The sequence below is a fragment of the Adiantum capillus-veneris genome, chromosome 1 (assembly GCF_014529385.1).
Source record: "Adiantum capillus-veneris isolate H3 chromosome 1, ASM1452938v2, whole genome shotgun sequence".
NCBI lineage: Eukaryota > Viridiplantae > Streptophyta > Polypodiopsida > Polypodiales > Pteridaceae > Adiantum > Adiantum capillus-veneris.
In genome coordinates this window covers 169,488,182-169,515,994 of record NC_140931.1, presented here as the reverse complement: position 1 = coordinate 169,515,994, position 27,813 = coordinate 169,488,182, and the positions used below count along the sequence as shown (strand labels likewise).

The following is a 27,813-nucleotide window of genomic DNA, read 5'->3' as shown; positions in this document are numbered from 1 at the left end:
ACAGTCTTCAAGGTTGAGGTGTCACGCCTTAAAGCCATTCACATACGCTTTTATTGCTTCTACCAGCGCTTAGCTTTTGCGATGCTTCTTCTGTCATCCTCCCATCCTAGCTTTTTTTATCCGATTACCTTAGTCAGTTAGACATCTTGCAGCTTAGTCTTGAAGTTGGCTCTGTGTGTGTGTGTGTGTGTGTGTGTGTGTGTGTGTGTGTGAGAGTGAGAGAGAGAGTGAGCACTCTTTACTAATGCCTTCTAGATGCCGAAGTCGGCCTATGAGACATAACATGTACATGTGTGTGTCCTCTGGGTATCCAGAAACAAAAGTGCTGAGAATAAACATTCTACAACATAAAATAGACTTACGTGGGTGTGCGTAAATGTGTCCGAGGATGTGAGACTTCAAACGTAGGGTAGTACAACCATGATATGCAAAAATCTAGCAGATCTCTTGGAAGTTGAGCTCGGTTCTTGAGGCATGCCAGATAATGGACAAGTCACTCCATCAACAGTCTGCCATCTCTGTCGTAGTGAGATGGTGCAAACCATCTTCCGAGAAAGAAACATGCTGTCCATCTCCATTTGATTCCAACCTTAGAGCGTTGATGTGAAGCTTGAGCTCCTATATTTGTTCACAATTGACACGAGCATGATGAAGAAAAGCTCTTTGTATGCAAGTCAAAGCTAGATGACCTTTTTTAAGTTCCTGTCGTGGCCGAAGGTAAATTAAGTAAACCTATGCACTCAAAAATGTGTCATCTACAACTGATGAGGCAATTAAAATGTCCAGACCCTGTAGAGCTTGCTCAAAGGCTTTCAATGTCTTGCTCTTTAGCCCAGTCCTGGCTGCCCACGAGGAAGCCCTCTGTTGAAGATCATCCAGCACGGTTAGGCAATATGTGCTATCAGCCTGCTGAGACCAGCTCCTCATACACAGTTGGAGCTGCCTTGCCACTGCTTCTTTGAAACTATCAAGCCACTGTAAACCGTGACAACCATTCACGAACGATGAAAACTCCAAAAGATCCAGAGTTTCTAGAAATCTGAAAAGTCTCGCTAGACCTGAGGCTTTTGATGCAGATGCATGACAGGAAAAATTTAAACAAAAAGGCTCTTGACAGGCATCCCTGAAGTCCTCAGTTCGGTGTGATGGCTCTTTGAAAGCAAGGCCCTTTCTACCTTCTTGATAACCATCCTTTCTTGATGACAAAAACCTGCTTCCCACCATAACAGAGTGCAGAATGAGGTGAACTATTGCATTTTTGTGCAAAAAAGGAGAGCACGAAAGGGCAACAAGTGGAAGATCGTCCAAAAAGGAGAAGCTTTTATATGTGCACATAGCTTCTGACTGTTGAGAGTCACGCATTGTAGTAACTTCACCAGCCACATCACTTAATACTAGCCGTCTTTTTGCCTGCTGCATGCTCTCAATTGCACGTATCCCAGAAGTCCTTCCCTGGGAGTAATCATCCAAAAGAGAACAAGAATCCTGAAAACTCAAAAGCCACTTTTGAACAGACATTGCAACATCTTTCAAAAGGTTGGGATGATCGCTCGTCACTTTCCTCCTCGCTTCTTTGTGCATGTCTTCAGGCACAGAAACCTCCTCCTCAACCAACATTTGCTTCTCACAGGCAGGATTGATGCCCTTAGTATGCATCGTCGTTAGTCTCCTGCGTTTGACTGCAGGTCCAAGGAGGATCTCCTCATCCTTTATATTCAGCCAACCTTGAACAACCCGTCTTAGCATCTGCACAACAAGGCCTCTTAGCTTCTCATCATTTGGGCTGAAGTGCCATGCAATATACTGTGCTGCTGTTTCTTGATGGCTTAACCACGCGGCATACTCCTGACCATTGGGGTCTGACTGGTTGTCAGAATCTCCAGGACCAACACTGTTGCTATGGCCTCCACAAGAACCAATTGGCCTTTGAAACAGAGAAAGAGATGCAAACAAAATCCATGCAGGGAAGTCCATCGACAACATCCTACAAACAAAGAAAACAAGAACGATTTCATATTACAATCAGACAGTCTGCCACCTTGTCACAGCACTGGTAACACTTATTCTCTTAAATGTCATCCTCCTCCTATACTTTCCAAGGAAATGCCACTACTTGATTAAGCCATCAAGATGAACTTTAAAGCCAAGTTTTAAGGGACTTGCCGTCATTATATGCCAAAAACTGGTTTTTTCTTTCCTAAAGCTAGCATTGGCCAATAATTTTCTCAATATAAGAAACCGGTCGTTTTGGCTTCAAGGTTTATAGCTAGCGCTTTCAACTCTTCAAGTGATAAACTCCTCTTAGGAGTTTTCAATCCCTCACGTAAAGGATTTCTTTGTAGGAAGAAGCAACTTGCCAGACTGCACACAAGCATGACATCAGCAGAGAAAAAGGAAGCACAAAAGTCGACTTACCACAAGGAATCCAGATGAGCCATGTCTCTGTCAGCAGTTTCCATTCCACGTAAACCTCTCAAGGGACCTTCAGCATTCTGATGTAATGCCGAATGACCTGCATCCTGAGCAGCTTTGTCTTCAAGAAGATTGCCAAGCTCTCTTAACCCACCCCAGCTCGGAGGTCGAGTCAACATCATGGCTATTGAATGCAGTGTCCCACAATAAAAAGCTGACAGGGGGGGAAGACTAATCCCTACGTCCACAGAAACACCCCATGATGATGGATGCTGCAGCATATCCCAAATACAAGCACCAAGCTCTACTTTTAGCTCCCAAACAAATGGAGCACCCCTGCATGCATCAGCAAAAGTTAAGACAACTCTTGACAGTTGACTTGAAAAAATCTCCAGTACTCAATTGAGAAACAGCAACTTACGAGGCTAGCAGCCAAGCATTTAATGTCTGTCTTCCTTCTCTAAAAACATCAGGTCCAAAGGCCATAGCAATAATAAGATTGTACCAGCCTTGCCTGCGTCGAAATTCATTTTTTAATGACATGAGCGGCCTTTCTGCAATTGTCTCGAGAAGTGCAGACAAATCCTGGACTAGAAGGCCAGATTGTAGACGCCACAAGAGCAATCTGTGCCGAGCAAAGAGTAGTGCTTTGAGCTTCTGTCCAATCAAAAGATCTACCAATGAGATCTTGCATTCAACTGTAATGCTTCTGCTCACACTCAATTCACAAATCAACAAAACGAGCATGAAAATTAGAATTCCCATGCATCTCTTGACTTCTATCAATTCTATGCAATGCTTATGCTTGCTTCAGAAGGTGCTGGTTAGCTTGTGTGTTTTCTCATGGAGATCTCTGTTGTAAAATTTTGAGGAACTCTTCAGGCAACCTGATTCCTTCCAGTGTAGCTGGCACACCCCAAAGCACTAGTGTCTAGGACTAGTAACCGCAAAAAACTCGCCAATAATCAAATCTACAACTTGAGTCCTTCAAGAATCCTGCCTAAGAAAAGCAAAATCAGGTCTTTGCTCTTGAAGCTCAGAGACCTTATACGAAACGATGATGTGGCATGACCCGACAGAAGTAGACTTGACTCGAGCAGAGGAGGAGAACCAGAAATTGCGGGGCATCCGTTACGATGATTATGTAGCAGATCCAGATGGATTGATGACGTAGTGATCCTCATGACTAAGTGACACGGAACATTCAAGAGGGGGGGGGGTGAGGGGATCAATGGACGGGAAGTCCACGCCCAGCCGTCGAGGCGATATGCATCGTAGATCGCTTGTTAAAACTAAACCCGGCCAAGAACTAAACCCAGCCAGGGGCCCCGTCCCGGTTTAGTCCTAGGGAAAGTCCAGGTTTTGCGTTTACAACATTAGGTAAAATGGCTATGCTTTCAAACGTGCGCGGGTGGGCGAAGCGATTAGCCCATGCTTCAAAAACCATTGGGGCGTGAGGTCGTGGGTTCCAATCCAAAGCTCCTCACTGCGCCCCCATTTTTTGGGTAGGCCCGCCTACCTAAAGCATCCCTGATCGAAAATCTGTGTAAAAACTTCAACGTAAGTGATTGCCATGTCATCAATCCGTATGGATCTGCCACATCATCCCAGGCTGTACAGTCCGTGTTTGTGCGAAAACTTTAACGTAAGCGATCGCTACGCCACAAGACTAAGTGACACAGAGGGGGAGTAAGGGGATCGACGGCGAAGGAGTGCGGCGGGCATCTCGAGGTCTGGTTATCGTAATGCGCCTTTCAGTGTAGTCGTAAATAGCAGATGAATCGAGGTGGTTGTTTCGGCCAGGTACCTATAAAGTAGAGGCCAAGGTACCATTAGCACTCAGATGAAGTGAGTGGGCTCGCATTGAGCAGTTGTAACTGCAACAATTCTTTAATATAAAAAGTACTGCAAGGGGTGTTAAGACTTCTGAAAATCATCCCATGGGCTTTCCCATCTACATCTAGTGAGTGAGGGCTTCTTTGTGGCTGTGCCCGGCCTTGTAAATCCAGATACCTGTCAGATAACTGAAAGCTAAATCTGTAACAGACTTGGACACTCCAAGTCAAGAATCAACCGCGACAACACCAAATAACCACTTCAAAACAATTCACAGATCACAATAGATTTGCACTGGCCCGGCGGAGTTCTGTGCCTAGAGATATTGGCCCCTAGGACTGGCGCCCCTTTCGGTATTTCTTTTTGTATTAATCAATCATCAAAGTACAAGAGAGCGGTTAGGGTTTCACTCTCAGACTCTGCGTCCAGATGCTCTAAGAAGTGAGGCCCTCACCACTAATTTAAAGGTTACAAGGGATGCCCAAAAGCAGAGCCCCAAAAGCTTCAAATAAAAAACAATTGCTCTCTCTCTCTCTCACAGAGAGTCAAAACATGAAAGCAAAAGCATTCTCTCTCTCTTTCTCATTTAAGTAGAGAAAAAGCGAAATTTGCGTCGCTCATCATTTTCCAACAAAAAAAAAAAAATCAATAATCCGCCTCCGCGATTTTCGGAAATTAGGGTTTCTGGCAGAAATTAGGGTTTGCAGGAATTTTAGGGTTTCTGGCAGAAATTAGGGTTTCTTCTGTCCGCCACGTCATCACTTTGTGACATACCCCCCTCTTGAAAGCATTGTAATCGACCGCGATTACGCCTGCAAAACCGACAAAAGCCATAAACCGTCTTAGCAGACACTGACTGTTAGTACCTTACGTACTAGGAACACACATCTAGCACATGTACAAAATCGACAATCACATCACACGACATCACAGGACATTCAACATTCATTCGGATCTTAGACCATGATTTATCGGCAATGTAGCTAGCAATCACATCTAGGTCCAATCGGGACCTCATCGATGTCCGATTGACTAACCCCTATTGCAACCATGTCTATTCGAGATCAATCAAACCAAAATACTGCAGTCATTTCGGCTATCAGTTCCTGCACTCACAAGAAGTCAAGAACAAATCAGTATCATAATCAGGAATTCCATTTCATAAAGTTATCCAGCAGAATACTGTAAGCTCTCAGTATCCCTGAAGCTCAAAGAGACATCAGTGACTTTAGTATCAAAATCGAGGCATCTGTTGACAAGGGAGCGGAGTGACTCCCCTCTTGGGCATCCCACTGCACCAGATCTCCGGCCAAGCTGAATTCTGGGTTCCGTTTGGAGTAGACTATGCTAAACCAAAACATCGAGGTAAAGTTTCACAATCCGAGGAGTATCTGCTAGGTCCTCCTCCTCCATCCACTTCGCATCAAATGCAGGAAAGTTCTTGAACTTAACCAAGAACCGCCTTCGGACTTTACCTTTCTTCGTATCATGATGTGCCAAAATCTGTTCAGGAACAAGGATCTCCTCGTTTTCTTCCACTTCGGGTTGCTTATCAAGCTCCCCATCATCAGGCACATCACCCTTAACAGGGTTCAAGAGACTCACATGCAATGCATTATGAATCCTCCAAGTATCTGGCAGTTCCAATCGGAAGGAGACATCATTTATCTTGTCAGTAATCTGGAAAGGTCCGTAGTATCACATACTAAGCTTTGGAAAAAGCCTCTCCTTTCCCTTTTTCTTTCTTAAGCGTGCCTTCTCAAAAGTAAGAGCACCCAATCATCCTCCTTCAGTTTCCAGTGGCGAGAGATGGCGATCCGCTACCTTTTTCTGTCGTTCTTGAGACTTCTGTAAAGTCTCGCGAACCTTGGCAAAAGCCGTATCCAAATCTCGCGAATATTCATCCGCTTCAAATTTCTAATCTTTCGTGCTCAGGAAGGATGGAACCTTCGCAACAGTTTCAACAATCTCTCATGGCGTCTTCCCCGTCGAAGAGTGTATCGTGTTATTGTAGGCAAATTCCACCAAAGGTAAGTTCTTTTCCCATTGAGTCTTCTAATGCGAGATACAAGACTTCAATAAATCTAAAATCACTGAATTGGCAATCTCAAATTGCCCGTCAGTCTGCAAGTGGAACGATGACGAGAACTGCAACTACGTGCCAATGTTCTCCCAAATTGCCTTCCAAAACCAACTCATAAATCTGGGGTCTATGTCGGAGAGAATCGTCTCAGACGTGCCATGTAATCGGAAAATCATCGTGATCATTCTGTATTCTCGGGAGATCAAAAAAAATGAAATCCATTTCAATATTTTCCCAAGGGCGGGTGGGTATGGGTAAAGGCTGTAACAATCCCTGTGCCTTATGCCTGTCAAACTTGACCTTCTGGCATACCAAGCAACTACGCACAAACTCTTCCACATCCTTCTTCAGTCTCTGCCAAAAGAAATCTCTCTCTACCCCTTTCATGGTGGTAGCAATGCCGCGGTGACCCGTAAAAGGTGGACAGTGGCAATCACTCATAACCTTTTCCCTCAACGGTTGTGTAACGCACAACATAGTCTTTTTCATCAAGTAGCCTTCCCGGAGGAAGTATCCAGCTACTGTCTCCCCATCCCGTATACGTGTGAAAATATCTGCAAAATCTATATCTGTGGCATATTGATCGACCATATGCTCGAAGCTCCTATGATGTATCGTGGAAATAGCCAAAACCAACGGTTTTCAAGACAAAGCATCTGCCACCACATTCTTCTGTCCCTGCACATGGACAATCTGGAAGTGGAACTGTGACAAGATGTTCACCCACCGCATCTGCTTTTCCGAAAGTTGCTTCTGTGACAAGAAGTAGCGCAAACTCTGATGGTCTGTAAAGACAGTAAAATCTGCTCCGAGTAGGTAATGCCGCCACTGAGTAAGAGCGTGGATAACTGCCAAAAGCTCTTTCCCATAGATCTGTGCTGTCATCTCCGGCCTAGAGAACAAACGGCTCTCGTAAGCTATGACATGGCCTTCTTGCATCAAGACCGTACCCAGACTACAACCACAAGCATCACAAAATACTTCAAATGACTTCTGCAAGTCCGGCAAAGTCAAATCTGGTCCTGTAGTGAATTTCTCTTTCAATGTCTGAAAGGCAGTCACCTCTGTGGGTCCCCACGAAAAAGGTACTCCTTTCTGTGTCAAGGTATGCAAAGGGAAAGAACCCTCTGCAAACTTTCGTATGAACCGTCTGTAGTACGAACACAGTCCCAAGAAGCTTCTAACTTCATGGACATTCCTCAAATCGGGCCAATCACGGATAGTCTCTATCTTGGTCGGGTTCATTTGCACTCTTGCTGTTGACACAATGTGTCCCAAAAAATGTATCTCTGGTAGGAAAAATTCACTTTTCGTAGCATTAATCACTAATGTGTGATCTCGTAATGCCTGAAAGACTTGAAGCAGATGATCTCTGTGTTCTGCCTCATTCTTGGAGAAAACAATGATATCGTCAAAGAAAGTGCCAACAAATAGCCTGTACTCTCGAAAAATCCTATCCATCATCCGGTTAAATGTCGCAGGAGCATTGGTTAAGCCAAAAGGCATCACCAAAAACTCAAATAACCCAAAAGTCGTCCGAAAAGCTGTCTTGTAGACATCTCCTGGCGCTATCCTGATCTGATGATATCCACTCTTCAAGTCAATCCTGCTAAAGCACGAGGATCCCTGTAACCTGTCGAGTATATCATCGATCCTAGGAGTCGGAAATCTGTTCTTGATGGTGATTTCGTTGAGAGTGCTATAATCGATGCACATTCTCCAAGATCCGTCTTTCTTCAAAACCAACAACACTGGAGAGCAATACGGTGAAGTACTAGGCTGGACAAGACCCTTTTCCAAGAGGTCTTTCACTGAGTTCATAATCTTTTCATTCTGTACTCGGCTCACACGATAAGGTGGCCGATTCAGTGGCGTGCTTCCAGATATCAGATCAATGGTATGATCTTCAGGCCCTCTCAAAAGCAATCGGCATAAGCGTGGAGAAAAAAATCTTGGCGTTCTTTTCTTCAGGTCAAAACATATTCAACTTTTATCCATCGTTCAGTTCTCCCAAAAGAATGAGTAAGAAAACTGAAGTTCTTTAAGTACAATCTCTAAGCCCTTCATTTATCAAAGTCGCTTTCTCGGCCCGGTAGTCAACTACGGCGTAGTTCTTGTGGTACCAAGGGATTCCGAGTAGAACGTCACTCGCGTGCCCTGAACACCCCTGTCATTGCAAACGAAGTTTGCCAATGCTCGGTGTAATGGCAACATCCCATCCGGGTGCCAGTCGAACTACCTCCGCCTGTGGCGTCAGTCTGTCGGGCGTAGTTCCAAATCGAGCCGCCAATTCCAAGTGAAAAGAAGTTGGCCTTGGCTCCTTCAAAAGAGCTTCCTGATCCTTCACTTTGCCCCAAAAGCGGCAAAGTTTGTACTTTCATTCATTAGACTCGGTGCAGGTCCCACGCCATGTGGTACCAGTTCTGCTTTTCTATCTGCCTTTTCTGCCACATTCCTCAGCTGCTCTCGAACTCTCAGACCTGTCGTCGTCTTTATCATTCTGTTCTTTCTGTGCCTTTTTAGGGCACTTCGCGGAGATATGTCCACGTTCCCCGCATCCAAAGCACTTCCCCTCTCTAATGAAGCGAGCTCTCTCCTCAGGAGTAAGCTTGGGTCGTGCATCCTTTTTTTTCTCTGGGTTGCTCTTTTTCATTCTACTTTCATTCCCAGAAGTCTGTTCGGCTCGTTGTGTCATGGCCTCATCTGTGGGGTAGGTCAGACTGCCAGAGTGAATGGCAAAGCCCCGCTTTGCATGACTCATCAACTCCTGAATAGAAGCTGACTTCTGTTCCAAGCAGTGATCTCGGATCTCTATAGGTAGACCCAAGGTAAACCGCTCAATCTGTTCTCTAACGAGATCTTCTTGAATGAAGAGGTGGGTAGAAAAGAGCTCCAGAATCTTTCACAATAAGAATTCACTGTATCGCTCTTGGTCATCCGGAGATGGTTCCAAGCAGCTCGTATATCTCGCTCAAACTCTTGAGTCAACCAAGAAGAAATAAAAAGCCTCTTGAATTTCAGCCATGTAATTGGCACAGTCTTGCTTAATAGAAGCGTGGACCACCAAGTGCGAGCATTCCCCTTAAAATAAGAGGCAGCTCTCCGAATCTTGGAGTGCTCTGAATAGCGTCCTTCCGCGAAAGCGATGTCAAACTGCTGTATAAAAGACAAAGCCTTTGAAGCATCGGAGTATCCCGAAAAAGTATCAAACTTAAGTGCTTGGCCACCTTCCTTAAACTCTCGGACTTTCTTGCTTTTATCTTCGAGAAAGTCATACTGGTTGGCTTTGTAAAAATTCCTCTTGTTTGCATAAAAGTTTCCGTTGTCAGAGTCTGAACTGTCCGTAGACGAGTCCTCTGTAGAAGTGTCACTCACTGGGCGAGACCTAGATTTCCTTGCCTTTTTCTTGCCCTTTCCGAAGCGTTGTTTCTTGCTTCGCTTTTTGCTTTTCCTGTCTTCTTCGCTTGAGTCTGAAGAGCTAGAAGAACTGTCAGAAGAAGAAGAAGAACTGGGTAGGCCTTCAAACTTGACGCGCTTCTTCAGTTTCTTTGCTTTGTCGAATGTCGACTTACGACCCAAATATCCCGGGAAGTCAGTACCTTTGTTCTGCTTTTTGCCGTGCTTTTTGCCTTTCTTTTGCACGTCGAAAAGCTGAGCAATCCGTGCATCAACCACGTTCTCCAGTTCCTTCTCCTTATATTTCTTGGAGGCAGAAGGTTTCTTGAGAGCGGGTTTCGGGAGTGGTGTTGTGGTTCTCTACCACTCCCTCTGCACCTCTTCCAAAGAGGTCTGGTTCATATATTTTGCCATCTTCGGGTCCTTGGCAAAATTGAGCATCATCTTTGTTGCATCACCAATCAATTGACAACGCTCCATCTCTCTTTGCTCCGCCTGAGTAGGCCGAGGCGGGCCATACTCTCTGTCTGAATCTTCGTTGTGATCCCAGCCCGCATCTCCAGATGCAGAGGGAGTCGATTGATCATTGCCTGAAGCCATAGGTGCCGCGGAAAAAAATTCGGGGATCGGATTTCCCGTAGAAGAGAAATCGGCCGTGCTCTGATACCACTGTAACAGACTTGGACACTCCAAGTCAAGAATCAACCGCGACAGCACCAAATAACCACTTCAAAACAATTCACAGATCACAATAGATTTGCACTGGCCCGGCGAAGTTCCGTGCCTAGAGATATTGGCCCCAAAGACTGGCGCCCCTTTCGGTATTTCTTTTTGTATTAATCAATCATCAAAGTACAAGAGAGCGGTTAGGGTTTCACTCTCAGACTCTGCGTCCAGATGCTCTGAGAAGTGAGGCCCTCACCACTAATTTAAAGGTTACAAGGGATGCCCAAAAGCAGAGCCCCAAAAGCTTCAAATAAAAAACAATTGCTCTCTCTCTCTCTCACAGAGAGTCAAAACATGAAAGCAAAAGCATTCTCTCTCTCTTTCTCATTTAAGTAGAGAAAAAGCGAAATTTGCGTCGCTCATCATTTTCCACAAAAAAAAAAATCAATAATCCACCTCCGCGATTTTCGGAAATTAGGGTTTCTGGCAGAAATTAGGGTTTCTGGCAGAAATTAGGGTTTCTGTTGTCCGCCACGTCATCACTTTGTGACAAAATCCTTGACGGCAATCCTCTCCAGAACTTCAAAACTGTGACTTTGGTATCAGTTGACATGCGGAAATGAAAGATATGGAAGGGGTATCACTAACAGCCAGCCAAAAGGTCTTCCTTAGTCTTCTCAGCTCTGAGCCATCAAGGGCAACAAGAAATCTGCCAAGCTCCTATGCAACAAGGCTGCCATGGTCACAGACATGCAGACCCATAAACAACAAGGCTGCACAGAAGCTGTAGCAGGTCACAAAGCGGGACTGAACGTGATTGACGAGGGCTGTACAGATGGGGGCGAGGCATGCTGCAACAAGCTTAATGCATCGCGGGCTGTCAGCATGTAGGCTGCGGGCAGGATGAAGCCACACAGAGTCATATTGTAAGAGAAGCAGAAGGGACCCAATCGTTGTCCACCACAAAACGCCAAGGGACCATACTAAGATGAAAATCTATCTGACCAATCAGCCTGTAGGCTGCAGCCAGGATGAAGCCACACAGAGTCATATTGTAAGAGAAGCAGAAGGGACCCAATCGTCGTCCACCACAAAACACCAAGGGAACATACCAAGATACACATCTATCTGACCAAACTAGCTTCCCCAAGACCTCACTAAACTGGCTCTCAAACAAATCTGCAAACTGTCTAGGATCCATGAAGTAGCTAGCTTCAACCATCGCCTACTCGTGTATGGTATCATTGACAGTCTCCCTCGTCTAAAAGAAACCCTCTAAATCCCGCACTCTGAATCTTATCATGGGTGATCTCTCTAAGACCAAGGAAAATCTTAATGCCCTCCTGACAACTGCAGGAAAACATGTCAACACATAGTGGCCCACTCAAAAGGACATCTGAAAATCTCCATAGACCAAACACGAAGAATTGGGCAAGTAAAATCTTAGATACAAGCACATCTGCCGGTGATGCAAACCCTGCTGAATAGTCAAACTCCTCTGCGAACTAGGGGGACCCACTCTCATGCTCACCACCCTCAATAGTGCCTTCTGTAAGAGGCACCTATAACTCGATCTCCAAGGAGTCCAAAGCTTGTTGAGCTGGCCTATCCTTAGGCACCTCAAGCTGATCCTGAACCACCTCTGACTATTGGTCCTCATGCTCTATCTGCCTGCCAGCTACTCTGAGACATCCTCTTGATCGTGATCTAGTAACCTCTCCTTGTTGTTGGGTTAAAGGCTTAAATAACCCCTTTTTGTACATTTTTATACTTTGTCCAGGTTCATATTGAACCTAGACACATTTTTTAAAGGTCACTTATAATAAAAGTGGGAAAACCCAAAACTCACTTATTGAGTTTTCCCCAAAAACGTGAGCTCTCTCTCTCTCTCCCTCTTCGTTCTGCTAGCGCTTCCCTTCTGCAGCACAGTGCCTCCGCTTCAAACCTCAAGGCCTACACATCTTCGCGTGCTCTATCACTTGCACACACCGCCGCGCGCTCATCAACTGGTATCAGAGCCAGATTAGGGTTTCAGAAGCTTTGCGCAGGTGGCTGGACAGCAGGCGAAAGGCTTCTCTCGCGTCAAATTTCCGCTTTCATCGCGAAGCCCCTTGCTTCCGGTGTCACCTAGGGTGATTAGGGTTTCCAAAACAGCTTAAAACAGGCTGAAATTAGGTTAAAACATGTGAAAACCAAAAAATTACAGGTCAAAACAGCAAAACGCAGGTGTTCTAAATCGATTCCCGTGAATGCCCCTTGCTTTTCCCACTCAAAATAGGTCCATTTGATGCAAATTGATGCGCCAAAAGAGTAAATTTGCAGAAAATTCAAAATTGGACTGTTTTTATGTACACAAATTGAGGTTTATGTACGCCTTTTGTGGGTTTATGCAAGTACGCATTGGGGATACTTGTTAATTGCTGAAATTTTCAACACATTGTATGCAACGTGCTGTACATTGTGATCACTAGAAATTTTCAGATTTTGTGTAGACACTTTCTGCTGCATTTTTATCCGTGCAAATGGCCTCTACTTCCTCGTCGTCTGATGCCAAGAGCTTGATGGAAATCAAGCGATTTGACGGTACAGATTTCGACCTATGGCAGGACAGGATGCAAGGGATTTTGTTCCTCAAGGATTGTGAGGACGCCCTTTTGGCTGTAAAGCCTGAGGATATGCCGGATGAGGATTGGGCCAAGCTCAACAAGAGGGCAAAGGCCTACATCAAAATGGCTGTGACCGATGACATTCTAGTGGACATAAAGGGCTTGGACAGTGCACATGCAATTTGGCATAAGTTGAAGGCCACTTATGAGAATGCCACCCCTGTGAATCAGGTGCATTTGATGCGCAAACTGGTGAACATGATGCTTGACGAAGCCAAGTCGGCTTCTGAGCACTTAAGTGCTTTCACCAGTGTTATGAGTCAGCTACAGGATACTGGGCTTCAACCTTTTGATGACAAGTTGAAAGCCATATTTTTGTTGATGACTTTGCCAGACTCTTGGGAAACGCTTGTGGTTTCTTTGAGTAATAGCCCCAACCTCACATATGATGGAGTGTGAGGCTCAATCTTAAATGAGGAAATTAGACGCAAGTCTAGTGGTGGGGAAGGTGGCAATTCTGCTTACAATGCGAGAGGCAGAAGTCAGAAGCAAAATACAGGTACCAAGACTCAAAACAGGAGTAAAAGCAAGTCTAAGGATAAGGATGTGACTTGTTATCAGTGTGGCAGAAAAGGCCATAAGAAGCCAGATTGCAGGTATTTCAAGAAAGAGCAGGAAAGAAAGAAGGAATCACAGAAGAAGAAGAAGACAGAGGATAAGAAAGGGGAAAAATCAGCAGGTACCTCCTCCAAGGATTCGGAGACTGTCAATGTATCCTCTGGTGTGGTTATCACAGAGTTATCCGACAGTGAGGAGATCTTGGTTGCAGCTTCATGCCCCTCAGATTTTGTTGTAGCAAATGCAGAAGACATGCTTATCTCACGTAGAGATGTCATTGATGCATTGCTAAGTGCAAATGATGGCCTTACACAGTCTTGGATAGTAGATTCGGGTGCCTCATTTCATGTGACTCCATCTGTGGAATGTTTTGCTTCTTATCATGCAAGCAAGTATGGGCAAGGTTTACCTTGGGGATAACCATGCTTGTGACATTGAAGGAATGGGCACTGTGCGCTTGGCATTAAACAATGGCCAAGAGTTTATGCTTAAAGATGTAAGGTATGTACCAGGCATCAAGAAGAGTCTATTGTCTGTTGGCCAGATGGATGCACAGGGTTATACAACCATTTTTGCTGGGGATTCATGGAAGTTGCTTAAGGGATCAATGCTCATTGTCAAGGGATGCAAGAGTGGTAAATTGTACTATTTACATGGCAAAGCTTTGCCTGGCAAGTTTCTTGCAGTGGCCGAAGTTGCTTCTCATTTGGAGTTGTTGCACAAAAGACTTGGCCATATGAGCCAGAAGGGACTTGAAGTGCTCTCCTCTTTGAAGAGTGTTGATGTAAAGGGCACCAAGTTAGATTTTTGTAATGACTGTTTGTATGGTAAACAAAAGAAGTCTTCTTATTATTCTGGTGTCTCGCGCAAAGCTAATGCTCTTGATTTAATTCACTCCGATGTATGTTCAATGCATGTTAAGTCTTTTGGTGGTGCATCATACTTTGTTACATTCATTGATGATTGCACTAGGAAAGGCTGGGCATATTTGTTCAAGAATAAGAGTGAGACATTTAATGCATTTAAGAGGTTTCATGCTTTTGTGACCACGCAAAAGGGTAGTAAGCTTAAATGTCTGAGATCTGACAATGGGGGGGAGTACAAGTCTGCTGAATTTCAGCGTTATTGCGAAGAATATGGGATTAAAAGGGAGTTGACAACTCCTTATAATCCATCTTCTAATGGTGTGGCTGAGAGGTATAACCGTACTTTATGTGAGAGAGTGCGTTGCATGTTGTCCACGGCTAATCTCCCTCGTGGATTTTGGGGAGAGGCTTTGAAAACTACAGTTCATGTATGCAATCGCTCTCCTAACAGTACGCTAGAAAATGACATTCCAGAGGAGGTTTGGTCTGGCAAACCTGCCTCTTATGATCATTTGAGAGTGTTTGGCTGCGAGGCTTTTGTCCATGTTCGTAATGACTTGAGGACAAAGCTAGATGCCAAGTCCATCCAAGGACTCTTCCTAGGTTATGGGGAAGAGGGTGAATATGGGCTACAGGATATGGTTGCCTCAGTTTAAGAGGGTTGTACACAGCCGAGATGTAGTGTTCAATGAGGCTAAATTGCTGAAAAATGCTACATCTTATGAAATTGACAAGAAATCGGTCAAATTTCAGCCTCTCTTGCCACCTATTGATGTTGAAAAAGAGCCTCAGGATGCATTACCGCAAGCTGAAATTGATAATCAGCCGGTTAACCTTGAGCCAGAAGAGGTAGGACATGATTTAGATGCTCCAAATGAGGATGGACAGCCACCTGTCATGGTTGAAAATGATTTTCAGCAGCATGAGCATGCTGAAAATGAGTTGCCTCCTAATGTAGAACCTGTGCCTGAGAATGTAGATCATTGAGTACGCAGGTCTACTCGTGTCAGAAGGTTGATACAGCGCTTTGACCCCTCTTTGCATCATGTTATGTTGACAGATGAGGGAGAGTCTCTTACGTATAAAGAGGCAAAGACATGTGAGTCAAGCAGTAAGTGGGAGCTTGCAATGCAAGAGGAAATGAAATCCTTGCATGCAAACAATACTTGGGATCTTGTGCCATTGCCTAAAGGAAGAAAGGCTCTTCCTAACAAATGGGTTTACAAGGTCAAATGTGTTGATGGAAAGCCCAAGTATAAAGCAAGGTTAGTTGCCAAAGGGTATGCACAGAAAGAGGGGATTGACTTTCAAGAGATCTTTTCTCCTGTTGTAAAGCTTACGACATTGTGTGTCCTTTTTGCTCTCGCTGCAGTGCTTGACTTAGAATTGAATCAAATGGATGTAAAAACAGCTTTTCTTCATGGTGACATTGATGAAGATATGTACATGAAGCAACCTGAGGGTTTTGTAGTTCTTGATAAAAAGGAACTTGTATGCAAACTAAGAAGGGCACTGTATGGTTTGAGGTAGTCATCACGTCAGTGGTACAAAAAGTTTGATACTTTTATGCTGTCTCAAGGTTTTAAACGCAGCCATTCAGACCATTGTTTGTATACAAAGAAGGATAATGATGGAAGTCCTATAATCCTTGTGCTATATGTAGATGATATGTTGATTGCTGGGAAGCATAAGTCTACCATTGATGCTCTTAAACGTCAGCTGAATTCAGCTTTTGCAATGAAGGATTTAGGTGATGCTGAGCACATCTTGGGCATGAGAATCAAGAGAGATAGAAAGCTGAAATTGCTCTTCTTATCTCAAGAAAAGTACATTGCTAAAGTACTTGACAGGTTTAACATGGCTGAAGCTAAGTCACTTGGAGTACCTTTACCTCCACACACAAAACTTAGCAAAGCCAATTGCCCAAAGGATGATGTGGCAATGAATGCTATGAAGGGAATCCCTTATGCATCAGCTTGTGGTTCTCTTATGTATGCTATGGTTGCCACTCGTCTTGACATTGCCCATGCGGTGGGAGTTGTTAGTAGATACATGTCCAATCCCGGCAAAGCACATTGGGAAGCTGTGAAATGCATTCTGAGATACTTGTCAGGTACACAATCTAGGTGTATATGCTATGGCAAAAGTGACCTGAAGTTGCAAGGCTATTGTGATGCAGATATGGCAGGTGACTTGGATACCAGGAAGTCCACTAGTGGCTATGTGTTTGCTATTGCTGGTGGTGCTGTCTCTTGGTGTTCACGACTGCAGAAAATTGTGGCATTGAGTACTACTGAGGCTGAATATATTTCAGCCACTGAGGCTTCTAAAAAGGCCATATGGTTAGGCAGACTTGTCAAAGAGCTTGGTATGCCTACTAGTACTCCTGTCTTGGGATGTGATAGCCAGAGTGCTGTCTATTTGGCCAAGAATGCCATGTTTCATGCACGGACAAAGCACATTGATGTGCGATACCACTTCATACGACAAGTATTGGAGGATGGTCTAGTCACCTTGACTAAGATTCACACACAGGATAACCCTGCAGATGTTCTCACCAAGAGTCTTGCTAAGGCTCAACATGAGCATTGCATACAGCTGGTGGGAGTTGGTTAACTTAAAGGCGTCATTTATGCCTTTAAGTGGGAGGTTGTTGGGTTAAAGGCCTAAATAACCCCTTTTTGTATATTTTTATACTTTCTCCAGGACACATTTTTTAAATATCACTTATAATAAAAGTGGGAAAACCCAAAACTCACTTATTGAGTTTTCCCCAAAAACGTGAGCTCTCTCTCTCCCCCTCTTCGTTCTGCTAGCGCTTCCCTTCTGCAACACAGTGCCTCCGCTTTAAGCCTCAAGGCTTGCACATCTTCGCATGCTCTATCACTTGCACACACCGCTGCGCGCCCATCACTTGGGAGGTCTGTCTTGGGGTTGCTTTGCCTCATCCAACCTCTATCTCACTACCCAGTTGTACTAGTCCCTGTCTATTTGTCTGTCTTTGTCTCTATCTCTAATCAACACTATGTCGGTGACCCTCTGATTTCTATCATGTTTTCGCACAAGGCTCTACTCCTATGCAAAACTCAATTGGGTCTACTATGGTTGTGAGGGCAGTCCCCTTTTGCAACGAGTGAGTCTCTCCTATCGCCCTCTAGGGAAATCCCTCACGAGATGCCCCATCTCATGACAACTAAGGCACTAGTTCGATTTGTCTGTAACCACAATTCTTTGGAAGTATAACTCAAAAGTGATGGTATCTGGAAAGTTTGTAGGAGGGACGATAGCCACCTTTATAGACGGCACAAATGTTTGGGTTTATATCATTTGTCTCAATATGTCTGGCAACCAAAATTGTGCGGGTAGCTCTGGAAAAGCAATTTTTACAGCATACTTTGAGACCTAACGTTTGTCCTCAAAAGCAACTAAACTAATTGTGCGGGTAGCTCTGGAAAAGCAATTTTTACAGCATACTTCGAGACCTAACATCTGTCACTTGCGTCTATTGGATGGAGATAAACTAATTTTTAATAGCATGCGAGGAACATACGGCATTTTACCAGATAAAGAGCACTACGCTTGCATTGTTGACCTTTTTGCGTGGGCAAGGCATTTTTTGACAAAGCTATGAGAGTAATCAAGACAATGTCATCTAATTATCCTCTAGTATGGTTGGCTCTTGTACAAGCTGATAAAAACTGGGAAAATTTAGAGCTTGGACAATTGGTCTTTCAATGTGCAATAGAAGTAGGAAAATATAAAGCTCTATCATATCTGTTACTGAATAACATTTATGTAGTTGCCGGCATGCAAGAGGTGGCATAGAACATTGAATGCATGAGATTCAAGAATGGTGCTTAAACTTAGAAGTAGCCAAGACAATCCTCATGGAGTCGGTGAGAGAAAATCGATGCTGCAACAACAGCCAACCTCGCTATCTTGGAGGTCAGCATGGATGGCGAGTAATCCGCATCCGAGCGACCCCGAGATAGTCGTGACTGTAGAGACTCTCCAACCCAAGCCCAAGAAGAGCGTGCCATCCGTCGTGCTACCTCCTCTATCTAGGAGTCCTCATGTACAAATGCATAGCATGGTGGACTCTACATGTCAGCAAAAAAGTGTACCACAATGTGTCTACATCCTGCTGCGTCCAGAGGTGTCATCGAGAACTTGGCGAACGGCCACAAAGTCTGTACCAAATCTGTCACCCCCAAGTCTCCCGTGTGATGAGAGAACTCAAGAGCCTGAGCCTGAAGCAAGTCCATCACTGAGTCCAGAGTCCACTCAGACCGGTCCTTGTTGTAAAAGACTTGGACAGTCCAAGTCAAGAATCAATCGCGACAGCACCAAAATAACCACTTCAAAACAATTCACAGATCACAATAGATTGGCACTGGCCCGGCGGAGTTCCGTGCCTAGAGATATTGGCCCCAAAAACTGGCGTCCCTTTCGGTATTTCTTTATGTATTAAAATCAATGTCAGAGTACAAAGAGCGGTTAGGGTTTCACTCTCAGACTCTGCGTCCAGATGCTCAAAGAAGTGAGGCCCTCACCGCGTATATAAAGATCACAAGGGATGCCCAAAAGCAGAGCCCCAAAAAGCTTCCAGTTCAAAAGCAATCTCTCTCTCTCTCAAGAGAGAGAGCCAAAAATAAAGCAATTGATCTCTCTCTCTCTCTCTCTCTCTCTCTCTCTCTTGCCAAGCATAGAGAAAAGCAATTGCGTCGCTCTTGCTTTTTTTTTCCCAATCCCGCAAATTCCGGAAGTTCCGTACACTGCTGTCACGTGGCAATTTCCCGCTTGATTAGGGTTTCCAGCCACTTTAGGGTTTCAGCCAGCAGTTAGGGTTAGGGTTTCCAGAAATTAGGGTTTCTGGCAGAAATTAGGGTTTGCAGGAAATTAGGGTTTCTGGCAGAAATTAGGGTTTCTGCTGTCGGTAGCCACGTCATCACTTTGTGACATACCCCCCTCTAGAAAGCATTGTAATCGACCGCGATTACGCCTGCAAAACCGACAGAAGCCATAAACCGTCTTAGCAGACACTGACTGTTAGTACCTACGTACTAGGAACACACATCTAGCACATGTACCAAAATCGACAGTCACATCACAGGACATCACTAGACATCACAGGATATTCAACATTCATTCGGATCTTAGACTATGATTTATCGGCAATGTAACTAGCAATCGCATCTAGGTCCAATCGAAACCTCATCGATGTCCGATTGACTAACCCCTATTGCAACCATGTCTATTCGCGATCAATCAGACCAAAATGATGCAGTCATTTCGTCTATCAGTTCCTGCACTTAAAAAGAAGTCAAGAACAAATCAGTATCATATTCAGGAATTCCATTTCATTAAAGTCATACAGCAAAATACTGTCAGCTTTCAGTATCCCTGAAGCTCAAAAGACATTCGTGACTCTAGTATCTAAATCAAGGCATCTGTTGACAAAGGAACGGAGTGACTTCCCTCTTGTGCATCCCACTGCACCAAATCTCCGGCCAAGCTGAATTCTGGGTTCCGTTTGGAGTAGACTATGCTAAACCAAAAGCATCGAGGTAAAGTTTCACAATCTGAGAAGTATCTGATAGGTCCTCCATCCACTTCGCATCCAATGCAGGATAGTTCTTGAACTTAACCAAGAACCGCCTTCGGACTTTACCTTTAGTCTTATGTGCCAAAATCTATTCAGAAACAAGGATCTCCTCGTTTTCTTCCACCTCGGGTTGCTCATCAAGCTCCCCATCATCAGACACATCACCCTTAAAAGGTTTCAAGAGACTCACATGGAATGCATTGTGAATCCTCCAAGTATCTGGCAATTTCAATTGGAAGGATACATCATTTATCTTTTCAGTGATTTGGAAAGGTCCATAGTATAAGCTTTGGAAAAAGCCTCTCCTTTCCCTTTTTCTTTCGTAGACGTGCCTTCTCAAAACGAAAGAGCACCCAATCATCCGCCTTCAATTTCAAGTCGCGACGATGGCGATCCGCTGCCTTTTTCTGTCGTTCTTGAGACTTCTGCAAAGTCTCGCGAACCTTGGCAAAAGCCGTATCCAAATCTCGTATATATTCATCCGCTTCAAAAATCTTATCTTTCTTACTTAGAAAGGGTGGAACCTTTACAGCACCTTCAACAATCTCAAATGGCGCCTTCCCTCTCGAAGAGTGTATCGTGTTTTTGTCGGCAAATTCCACCAAAGGTAAGTACTTTTCCCATTGAGTCTTCTGATCTAAGATATAAGACTTTAATAACTCTAAAACCACTAAATTGCAATCTCAGACTGCCATCAGTCTGCGGGTGGAACGATGACGAGAACTGCAACCGCGTGCCAATGTTCTTCCAAATTGCCTTCCAAAACAAACTCGTAAATCTAGGGTCTCTGTCGGAGACAATCGTCTCAGGCATGCCATGTAATCTGAAGATTTGGGCCACAAACAATCTCGCTAAGTGATCCAGCTTGACTATTTTCTTCACTGGAATGAAATGAGCCTGTTTGCTAAATCTGTCAATAACAGTCTAGATACCATCGTGACCACTCTGTGTTCTCGGGAGATCAAAAATGAAATCCATCGGAATACTTTCCCAGGGGCGGGGGTATGGGTAAAGACTGTAACAATCCCTATGCCTTATGCCTGTCAAACTTGACCTTCTGGCATACTAAGCAACTGCGCACAAACTCTTCCACATCCCTCGGCCAAAAGAAGTATCTCTCTACAAATAGCCAGAACCAACGGCTTCCGAGACAAAGCATCTGCCACCACATTCTTTTGTCCCTACACATGGACAATCTGGAAGTGAAACTGTGACAAAATGTTCGCCCACCGCATCTGCTTTTCCGAAAGCTGCTTCTGTGACAAGAAGTAGCGCAAACTCTGATGGTCTGTAAAGACAGTAAAATCCGCTCCGAGTAGGTAATGCCGCCACTGAGTAAGAGCATGGATAACCGCCAAAAGCTCTTTCTCATAAATCTGTGTTGTCATCTCCGGCCTAGAGAACAATAGGCTCTCGTAAGCAATGACATGGCCTTCTTGCATCAAGACTGCACCCAGACTACGACCACAAGCATCACAATATACTTCAAATGACTTCTGCAAGTCCGGCAAAGTCAAAACTGGTCCCGTAGTCAATTTCTCTTTCAATGTCTGAAAAGCAATCACCTCTATGGATCCCCACGAGAAAGGAACTCCTTTCTGTGTCAAGATATGCAAAGGGGAAGCAACCTCTGCAAACTTTCGTATGAACGACCTGTAGTACGAGCACAGTCCCAAGAAGCTTCTAACTTCATGGACTCTCTTCAAGTCCGGCCAATCACGTATAGTCTCTATCTTGGCTGGATCCATTTGCACTCCTGCTGCTGAGACAATGTGTCCCAAAAAGTGTATCTCTGGTAGGAAAAATTCACTTTTCTTTGCATTAATCACTAACTTGTGATCTCGTAATGCCTGAAATACCTCAAGCAGAAGATTTCTGTGTTCTGCATCATTCTTGGAGAAAACAATGATGTCGTCAAAGAAAGTGCCAACAAATAGCCTGTACTCTCGAAAAATCATACCCATCATCCGATTAAATGTTGCAGGAGCATTGGTTAAGCCAAAAGGCATCACCAAAAACTCAAATAACCCAAAAGTCGTCCGAAAGGCTGTCTTATAAACGTCTCCCGAAGCGATTCGGACATGACCCTTTAGGTCAATCCTGCTAAAGCACAAGGATCCCTGTAACCTGTGGAGTATATCATCGATCCTAGGAATCGGAAATCTGTTCTTGATGGTGATTTTGTTGAGAGCTCTATAATCGATGCACATTCTCCAAGATCCGTCTTTCTTCACAACCAACAACACTGCAGAGCAATACGATGAAGTACTAGGCTGGACAAGACCCTTTTCCAAGAGATCTTTCACTTGGTTCATAATCTCTTCAAAACCAACAACACTGGAGACAATACGATGAAGTACTAGGCTGGACAAGACCCTTTTCCAAGAGATCTTTCACTTGGTTCATAATCTCTTCATTCTGTGCTCGGCTCACACGGTAAGGTGGCCGGTTCGGTGGTGTGCTTCCAGGTATCAGATCAATGGTATGATCTTCAGGACGAGCAGGTGGTAACTCTCCTGGTAGGCCATCTGAGAAGCAATCGGCGTGAGAGTGGAGAAAATCTTGGCGTTCTTTATTAAGTTTAGACATATTTGTCCTATCCTTATCGCTCAATTCTTTCATAAAGATCGAGTAAACAAACAGACTGGATTTCATTAATTTTGAAATGGCCGAAGCCAATACAATAGGGACAGACTCGCCCTTCAGTTTAATATCAAGTACAATTGTTCTGCCCTTCTCTGTAGTCAAAGTCGCTTTTCTCGCCCGATAATCGACCACGACGTTGTTCTTGTGGTACCAGGGAATCCCTAAGAGAACATCACAACCCTCCAAAGACATTATGAAGAAGTCCTCATGCCCCAAATACCCCTGACAATGCAACCGAAGTTTGCCAATGACAAGTGTAATGGCTACGTCCCTGCCGAGTGCCGCTAGAACTGCCTCCGGAAGTGGTCCCATCCGATCGGGAGTAATCTCAAGCCGCGATGCCAATTCCGGTGAAATGAAGTTGGCCTTGGCTCCTCCATCAAAGGAGATCAGGGCCTCTTGATCTTTCACTTTGCCCCAAGCTCGGCAAAGTTCTGTACTCTCGTCCATGGTGTCGAGATCGGTACCACACAATTTGGAACCAGTCTTGTTTTCATCTTGCCTTTTCGTCCACATTCCTCAGCTGCTCTCGAACTCTCAAGCTTGTCGTCGTCCTTATCATTCTATTCTTTCTGTGCCTTTTTAGGGCACTTCGCGGAGATATGTCCATGTTCCCCGCATCCAAAGCACTTACCCTCCTTGATGAATCGAGCTCACTCATAAGGAGTAAGCTTGGGTCGTGCATCCTTCTTCTCTGGGTTGCTCTTTTTCTTTCTACTTTCATTCCCAGAAGTCTGTTCGGCTCGTTGTGTCATGGCCTCATCTGTAGGGTAGGTCAGACTGCCAGAGTGAATGGCAAAGCCCCGCTTCGCATGACTCATCAACTCCTGAATAGAAGCTAACTTCTGTTCCCAGCAATGATCTCGGATCTTTGTATGTAGACCCAAGGTGAACCGCTCAATCTGTTCTCTGAACGAGATCTTCTTGACTGAAGAGGCGGGTAGAAAAGAGCTCCAGAATCTCTCACAATAAGCATTGATTGTATCTTTCTTGTTTATCCAAAGATGGTTCCAAGCAGCTCGTATATCTCGTTCATACTCTTGCGTCAACCAAGAAGAAATAAAAAGCTTCTTAAATTTCAGCCATTTAACTGGCGCAGTCTTGTTTAAAAGAAGCGTGGACCACCAAGTGCGAGCATTCCCCTTAGAGTAAGAGGCAGCTCTCCGAATCTTAGTGCTCTGAGTAGCGCGTCCTCCCGCGAAAGCGATGTCAAACTGTTGTATAAACGACAAAGCCTTCGAAGCATCTGAGTATCTTGAAAAGATATCAAACTTGATCGAGTGGCCACCTTCCTTAAACTCTTGGACTTTCTTGCTTTTATCTTCGAGAAAGTCATACTGGTTGGCTTTGTAAAAATTCTTCTTGTTCGCATAAAAGTTTTCGTCATCGGAATCTGAGCTGTCTGTAGACGAGTCCTCAGTAGAGCTGTTTGTCTCTGGGTGAGATTTAGCCTTCTTTGCCTTTTTCTTGCCCTTTTCGAAGCGTTGTTTCTTGCTTCGCGTTTTACCTTTTCTGTCTTCTTCGCTCGAATCTGAAGAGCTAGAAGAACTATCAGAAGAAGAAGAAGAAGAAGAACTGGGTACTCCTTCAAAGTGAACACGCTTCTTCTGTTTCTTTGCTTTGTCAAATCTCGATTGGCGACCCAAATAACCCGGGATGTTAGTGCATTTCTTCTGCTTTTTGCCGTGCTTTTTGGCTTTCTTTTGCGCGTCAAAAAGCTGAGCAATCCGTGCATCAACCACCCTTGTAATTCCTTCTCTGAATACTGTTTGTGATCAGAAGGTTTCTTGAGAGCGGGTTTGAAGGGTGGTATAGTGGTTTTCTGCCACTGCGTATGCACTTCCTAAAAAGAAGTCTCGCTCATATATTTTGCCAATTTCGGATCCTTCGCAAAACTGAGCATCATCTTTGTTGCACTGCCGATCAATTGACGACGCTTCATCTCTCTTTGCTCCGCTTGAGTAGGCCGAGGCGGGCCATACTCTCTGCCGGAATCTTCGTTGTGATCCATGCCCGCATCTCCAGATGCAGAGGGAGTCAACCGATCCTTACGTGAAGCCATAAGTGCCGCGGAAAAAAAATTGGAGATCGGATTTCCCGTAGAAGAGAAATCGGCCGTGCTCTGATACCACTGTAACAGACTTGGACAATCCAAGTCAAGAATCAATCGCCGACAACACCAAAATAATCACTTCAAAACAATTCACATATCACAATAGATTGGCACTAGCCCGGCGGAGTTCCGTGCCTAGAGATATTGGCCCTAAAAACCGGCGCCCCTTTCGGTATTTCTTTATGTATTAAAATCAATGTCAGAGTACAAAGAGCGGTTAGGGTTTCACTCTCAGACTCTGCGTCCAGATGCTCAAAGAAGTGAGGCCCTCACCGCGTATATAAAGATGACAAGGGATGCCCAAAAGCAGAGCCCCAAAAAGCTTCCAGTTCAAAAGCAATCTCTCTCTCTCTCAAGAGAGAGCCAAAAATAAAGCAATTGATCTCTCTCTCTCTCTCTCTCTCTCTCTCTCTCTCTCTCTCTCTCTCTCTCTCTCTCTCTCTCTCTCTCTCTCTCTCTCTCGCCAAGCGTAGAAAAAAGCAATTGCATCGCTGTTGCTTTTTTTTTCCCAATCCCACAAATTCCGAAAGTTCCGTACACTCCTACCACGTGGCAATTTTCCGCCCAATTAGGGTTTCCAGCCACTTTAGGGTTTCAGCCAGCAGTTAGGGTTAGGGTTTCCAGAAATTAGGGTTTCTGAAAATTAGGGTTTCTTGCAAAAATTAGGGGTTGCAGGAAATTAGGGTTTCTGTTGTCGGTAGCCACGTCATCACTTTGTGACACTTGCCACACAGAGGGAAAGAGAAACCAATCGTCTTGTCCCAGGCCTCTATCCCTCTAGCTGCATGAAACAGTACATGGACTCTGAAGCAAGCCGCCTCAAAGTCTGGTGAAGAGTCGTCGAGGAATCATGTGAAGTCGTAGGCAAAGAAGCCCAACCGGCAACGGATGTCGAACTCGTCAGTCCTCCAGGGATTGCGGCAAAAGGTGACGTCTGCACCAGAAGGGGGTCCGCAAGAAAGTTTGCTCCACTCTCGCCAGGTGGCTCGTGGTAGGAGAGCTGCCAAGAGAGCTCTGACCAAACGATGAAGGTCATGTCCCCTGAGCAAGCTGTGAGGCAGGAGCAGGAGAGGATGATGGAGCAGGGAGACTACTGGGTGGAATAGAAGGGGAAGGGGCGGTAACAGGGGGAATGGGAGAGGGAGGGGAATCTATTGGTGGTGAAGCTGAGGTAGAGGGGGTATCTGTGGCCTTGTCTTGATGTAAGGGGTCGAAACGGTTCTCTATGGAAACCCACTGCTGCTGGCGTGGTGGTCCCTGGCGACGTCGACCATAGACTTGCTATCAGCCCTCCTCTGCCTGGACACCAGGCTCGAAGGAGGAACCTAACTGAGCTCCCTGAATCTTTGTCTGTTGTGTCTGGTCAGCCTTAGGAGGCTGGGTCTCACTCTGAGCCGAAGGTCTGGGCCTCCTTCGTGGACAAGCCTTTGCTACATGGCTCATCTGTCGACAAAAGAAGCACTGATTCGAGAGACCCGAATACTCCTCATTCTGGCAAAGCCAACCACCACTCACCCGAGGTAGTAAAACGACCTTCGGGAGGGTGTGGGTGTCTCGAACCAGAACAAGTATTGTAGGTATGCCAACTGCCTTGGCAGCTACAGAAATGGAGCGAAGGCGAGACAGACAACGAGGCAAGGTCGGAAAGCGACGATCCTATCCAAAGAGAGTAAGAGCTACGGGATGAGGAGGTGGGTTGGGGGGCTTTTGGGGGGGCAGGGGCGGGCAAGGACGAGCAGCAGAGGAGGGGAGGCAACGATGGCGAGACGGAGCAGGGACGCGCAGGTGTGTGTAGCAGCAACGAGCGAGCTTCCCACATTTTGTTTATATACATATCTTTCCTTAAAATGAACCTTACTCATCTACACAGCCCGAAATTGCGCATATGTCAGAAACGTTTTAAAAGGCCACATGGCAACCGTCTCAAAAATCTTAAAACATTTCGTAATGGGACACATGTTTCGGGATGTCAATATGGTGTTTAAGTATTTCCCCCATCCCAAGGAGCCGTTCCAGGGTGCTTCTCGCAACTATGGTTTGATCTATCTTATGCCCAGGGAGGGAGGCTCCTTGGACGAGTCTGAATTTCTGCTAATCTTTGCGTTGTTTTGGGTGGCTGAAAATGACTGTTTTGGCTGCGTTTTCGAGGGCTGAAAATGACTATTGAAACCGGCCTGTTCAATCCAAAAAGGGCGGTAGACTTTACTTTAAACCTTGATTTAGCTTTCACCCATCATTAGTCGTCTATTTTACCTGCGCTATAGTGACACAAGAGAGGGGAATGGGATACAGATGCTAGAATGCACCTGTATGAAAAGACGGACACCAGATTGGCCCCTAACTTAGGCGCCCCTTTCGGTATTTCTTTATTGTTCAAAAGAGGGAATAAACGTTGTGGTTCCCTACAAGCTGCCCCGCACAAACTCGGCTGAATTTCCACTGTTCCAGCCCGATTTCGGCAGCATAACTGTACTAGAACCCTTCACAGTCAGTATTCCCACGCATTGGCTGACTTTCCCGACGCATACGGGCACTTTGCAAAACCTGGCGAGAATCTGCAGCACCCTGAATTCTCTGTTTTCAGCCCTGAAAATGCGCCAGATCACCTGTACAGCGGTCCCTTTGCGTCCCCGAACCTCCTGGGGGTATTAGGGTCCGTTTAGGGCCAAAACCCTAAACCTACAAAAATATACAGCAGGCTCTAATTTACTGTTTCGGGCTCCGTTTCACGTGCCGGTCGCATCCGTAGCAAGTCCTCGAGCTCCCGCACCTGTAGGGCTACTTGCCCTTTGAATTGGACGAGATTTCTGACGTGAAACCTCTCCGAATTCACCTGTACCTGCGGGGGGATTAGCCGCTAGCTAATCCAGTACCTGTGCAAGAGGCTCTTGCCTCGGCAATCGCGCATGAACCCACACAACTGTACATTGGTCAAATGAAGAGCCCACTAGAGGGGCATAACATAC

The 27,813-nt window shown here is 45.2% G+C and overlaps 1 protein-coding gene across 2 annotated transcripts in view; it reads right to left on the bottom strand.

The window, feature by feature from the left end:
* Positions 1-233: 233 nt before the first annotated feature.
* LOC147466001 (acyl-CoA synthetase family protein) overlaps positions 234-27,813 on the bottom strand; it is a 40,228-nt gene continuing 12,648 nt past the window's right edge. The window contains exons 4-6 of one of the 2 annotated variants that reach the window (XM_086523227.1): positions 2,834-3,037; positions 2,416-2,748; positions 234-1,984 (exon numbers count right to left, since the gene is read on the bottom strand). In XM_086523227.1, the coding sequence (XP_086379353.1) occupies positions 733-1,984; positions 2,416-2,748; positions 2,834-3,037 (1,789 nt within the window). In that variant the 3' untranslated portion in view covers positions 234-732. The remainder of the gene's footprint in view (positions 1,985-2,415; positions 2,749-2,833; positions 3,038-27,813) is intronic. The other variant, XM_086523235.1, reaches the window with a different exon arrangement.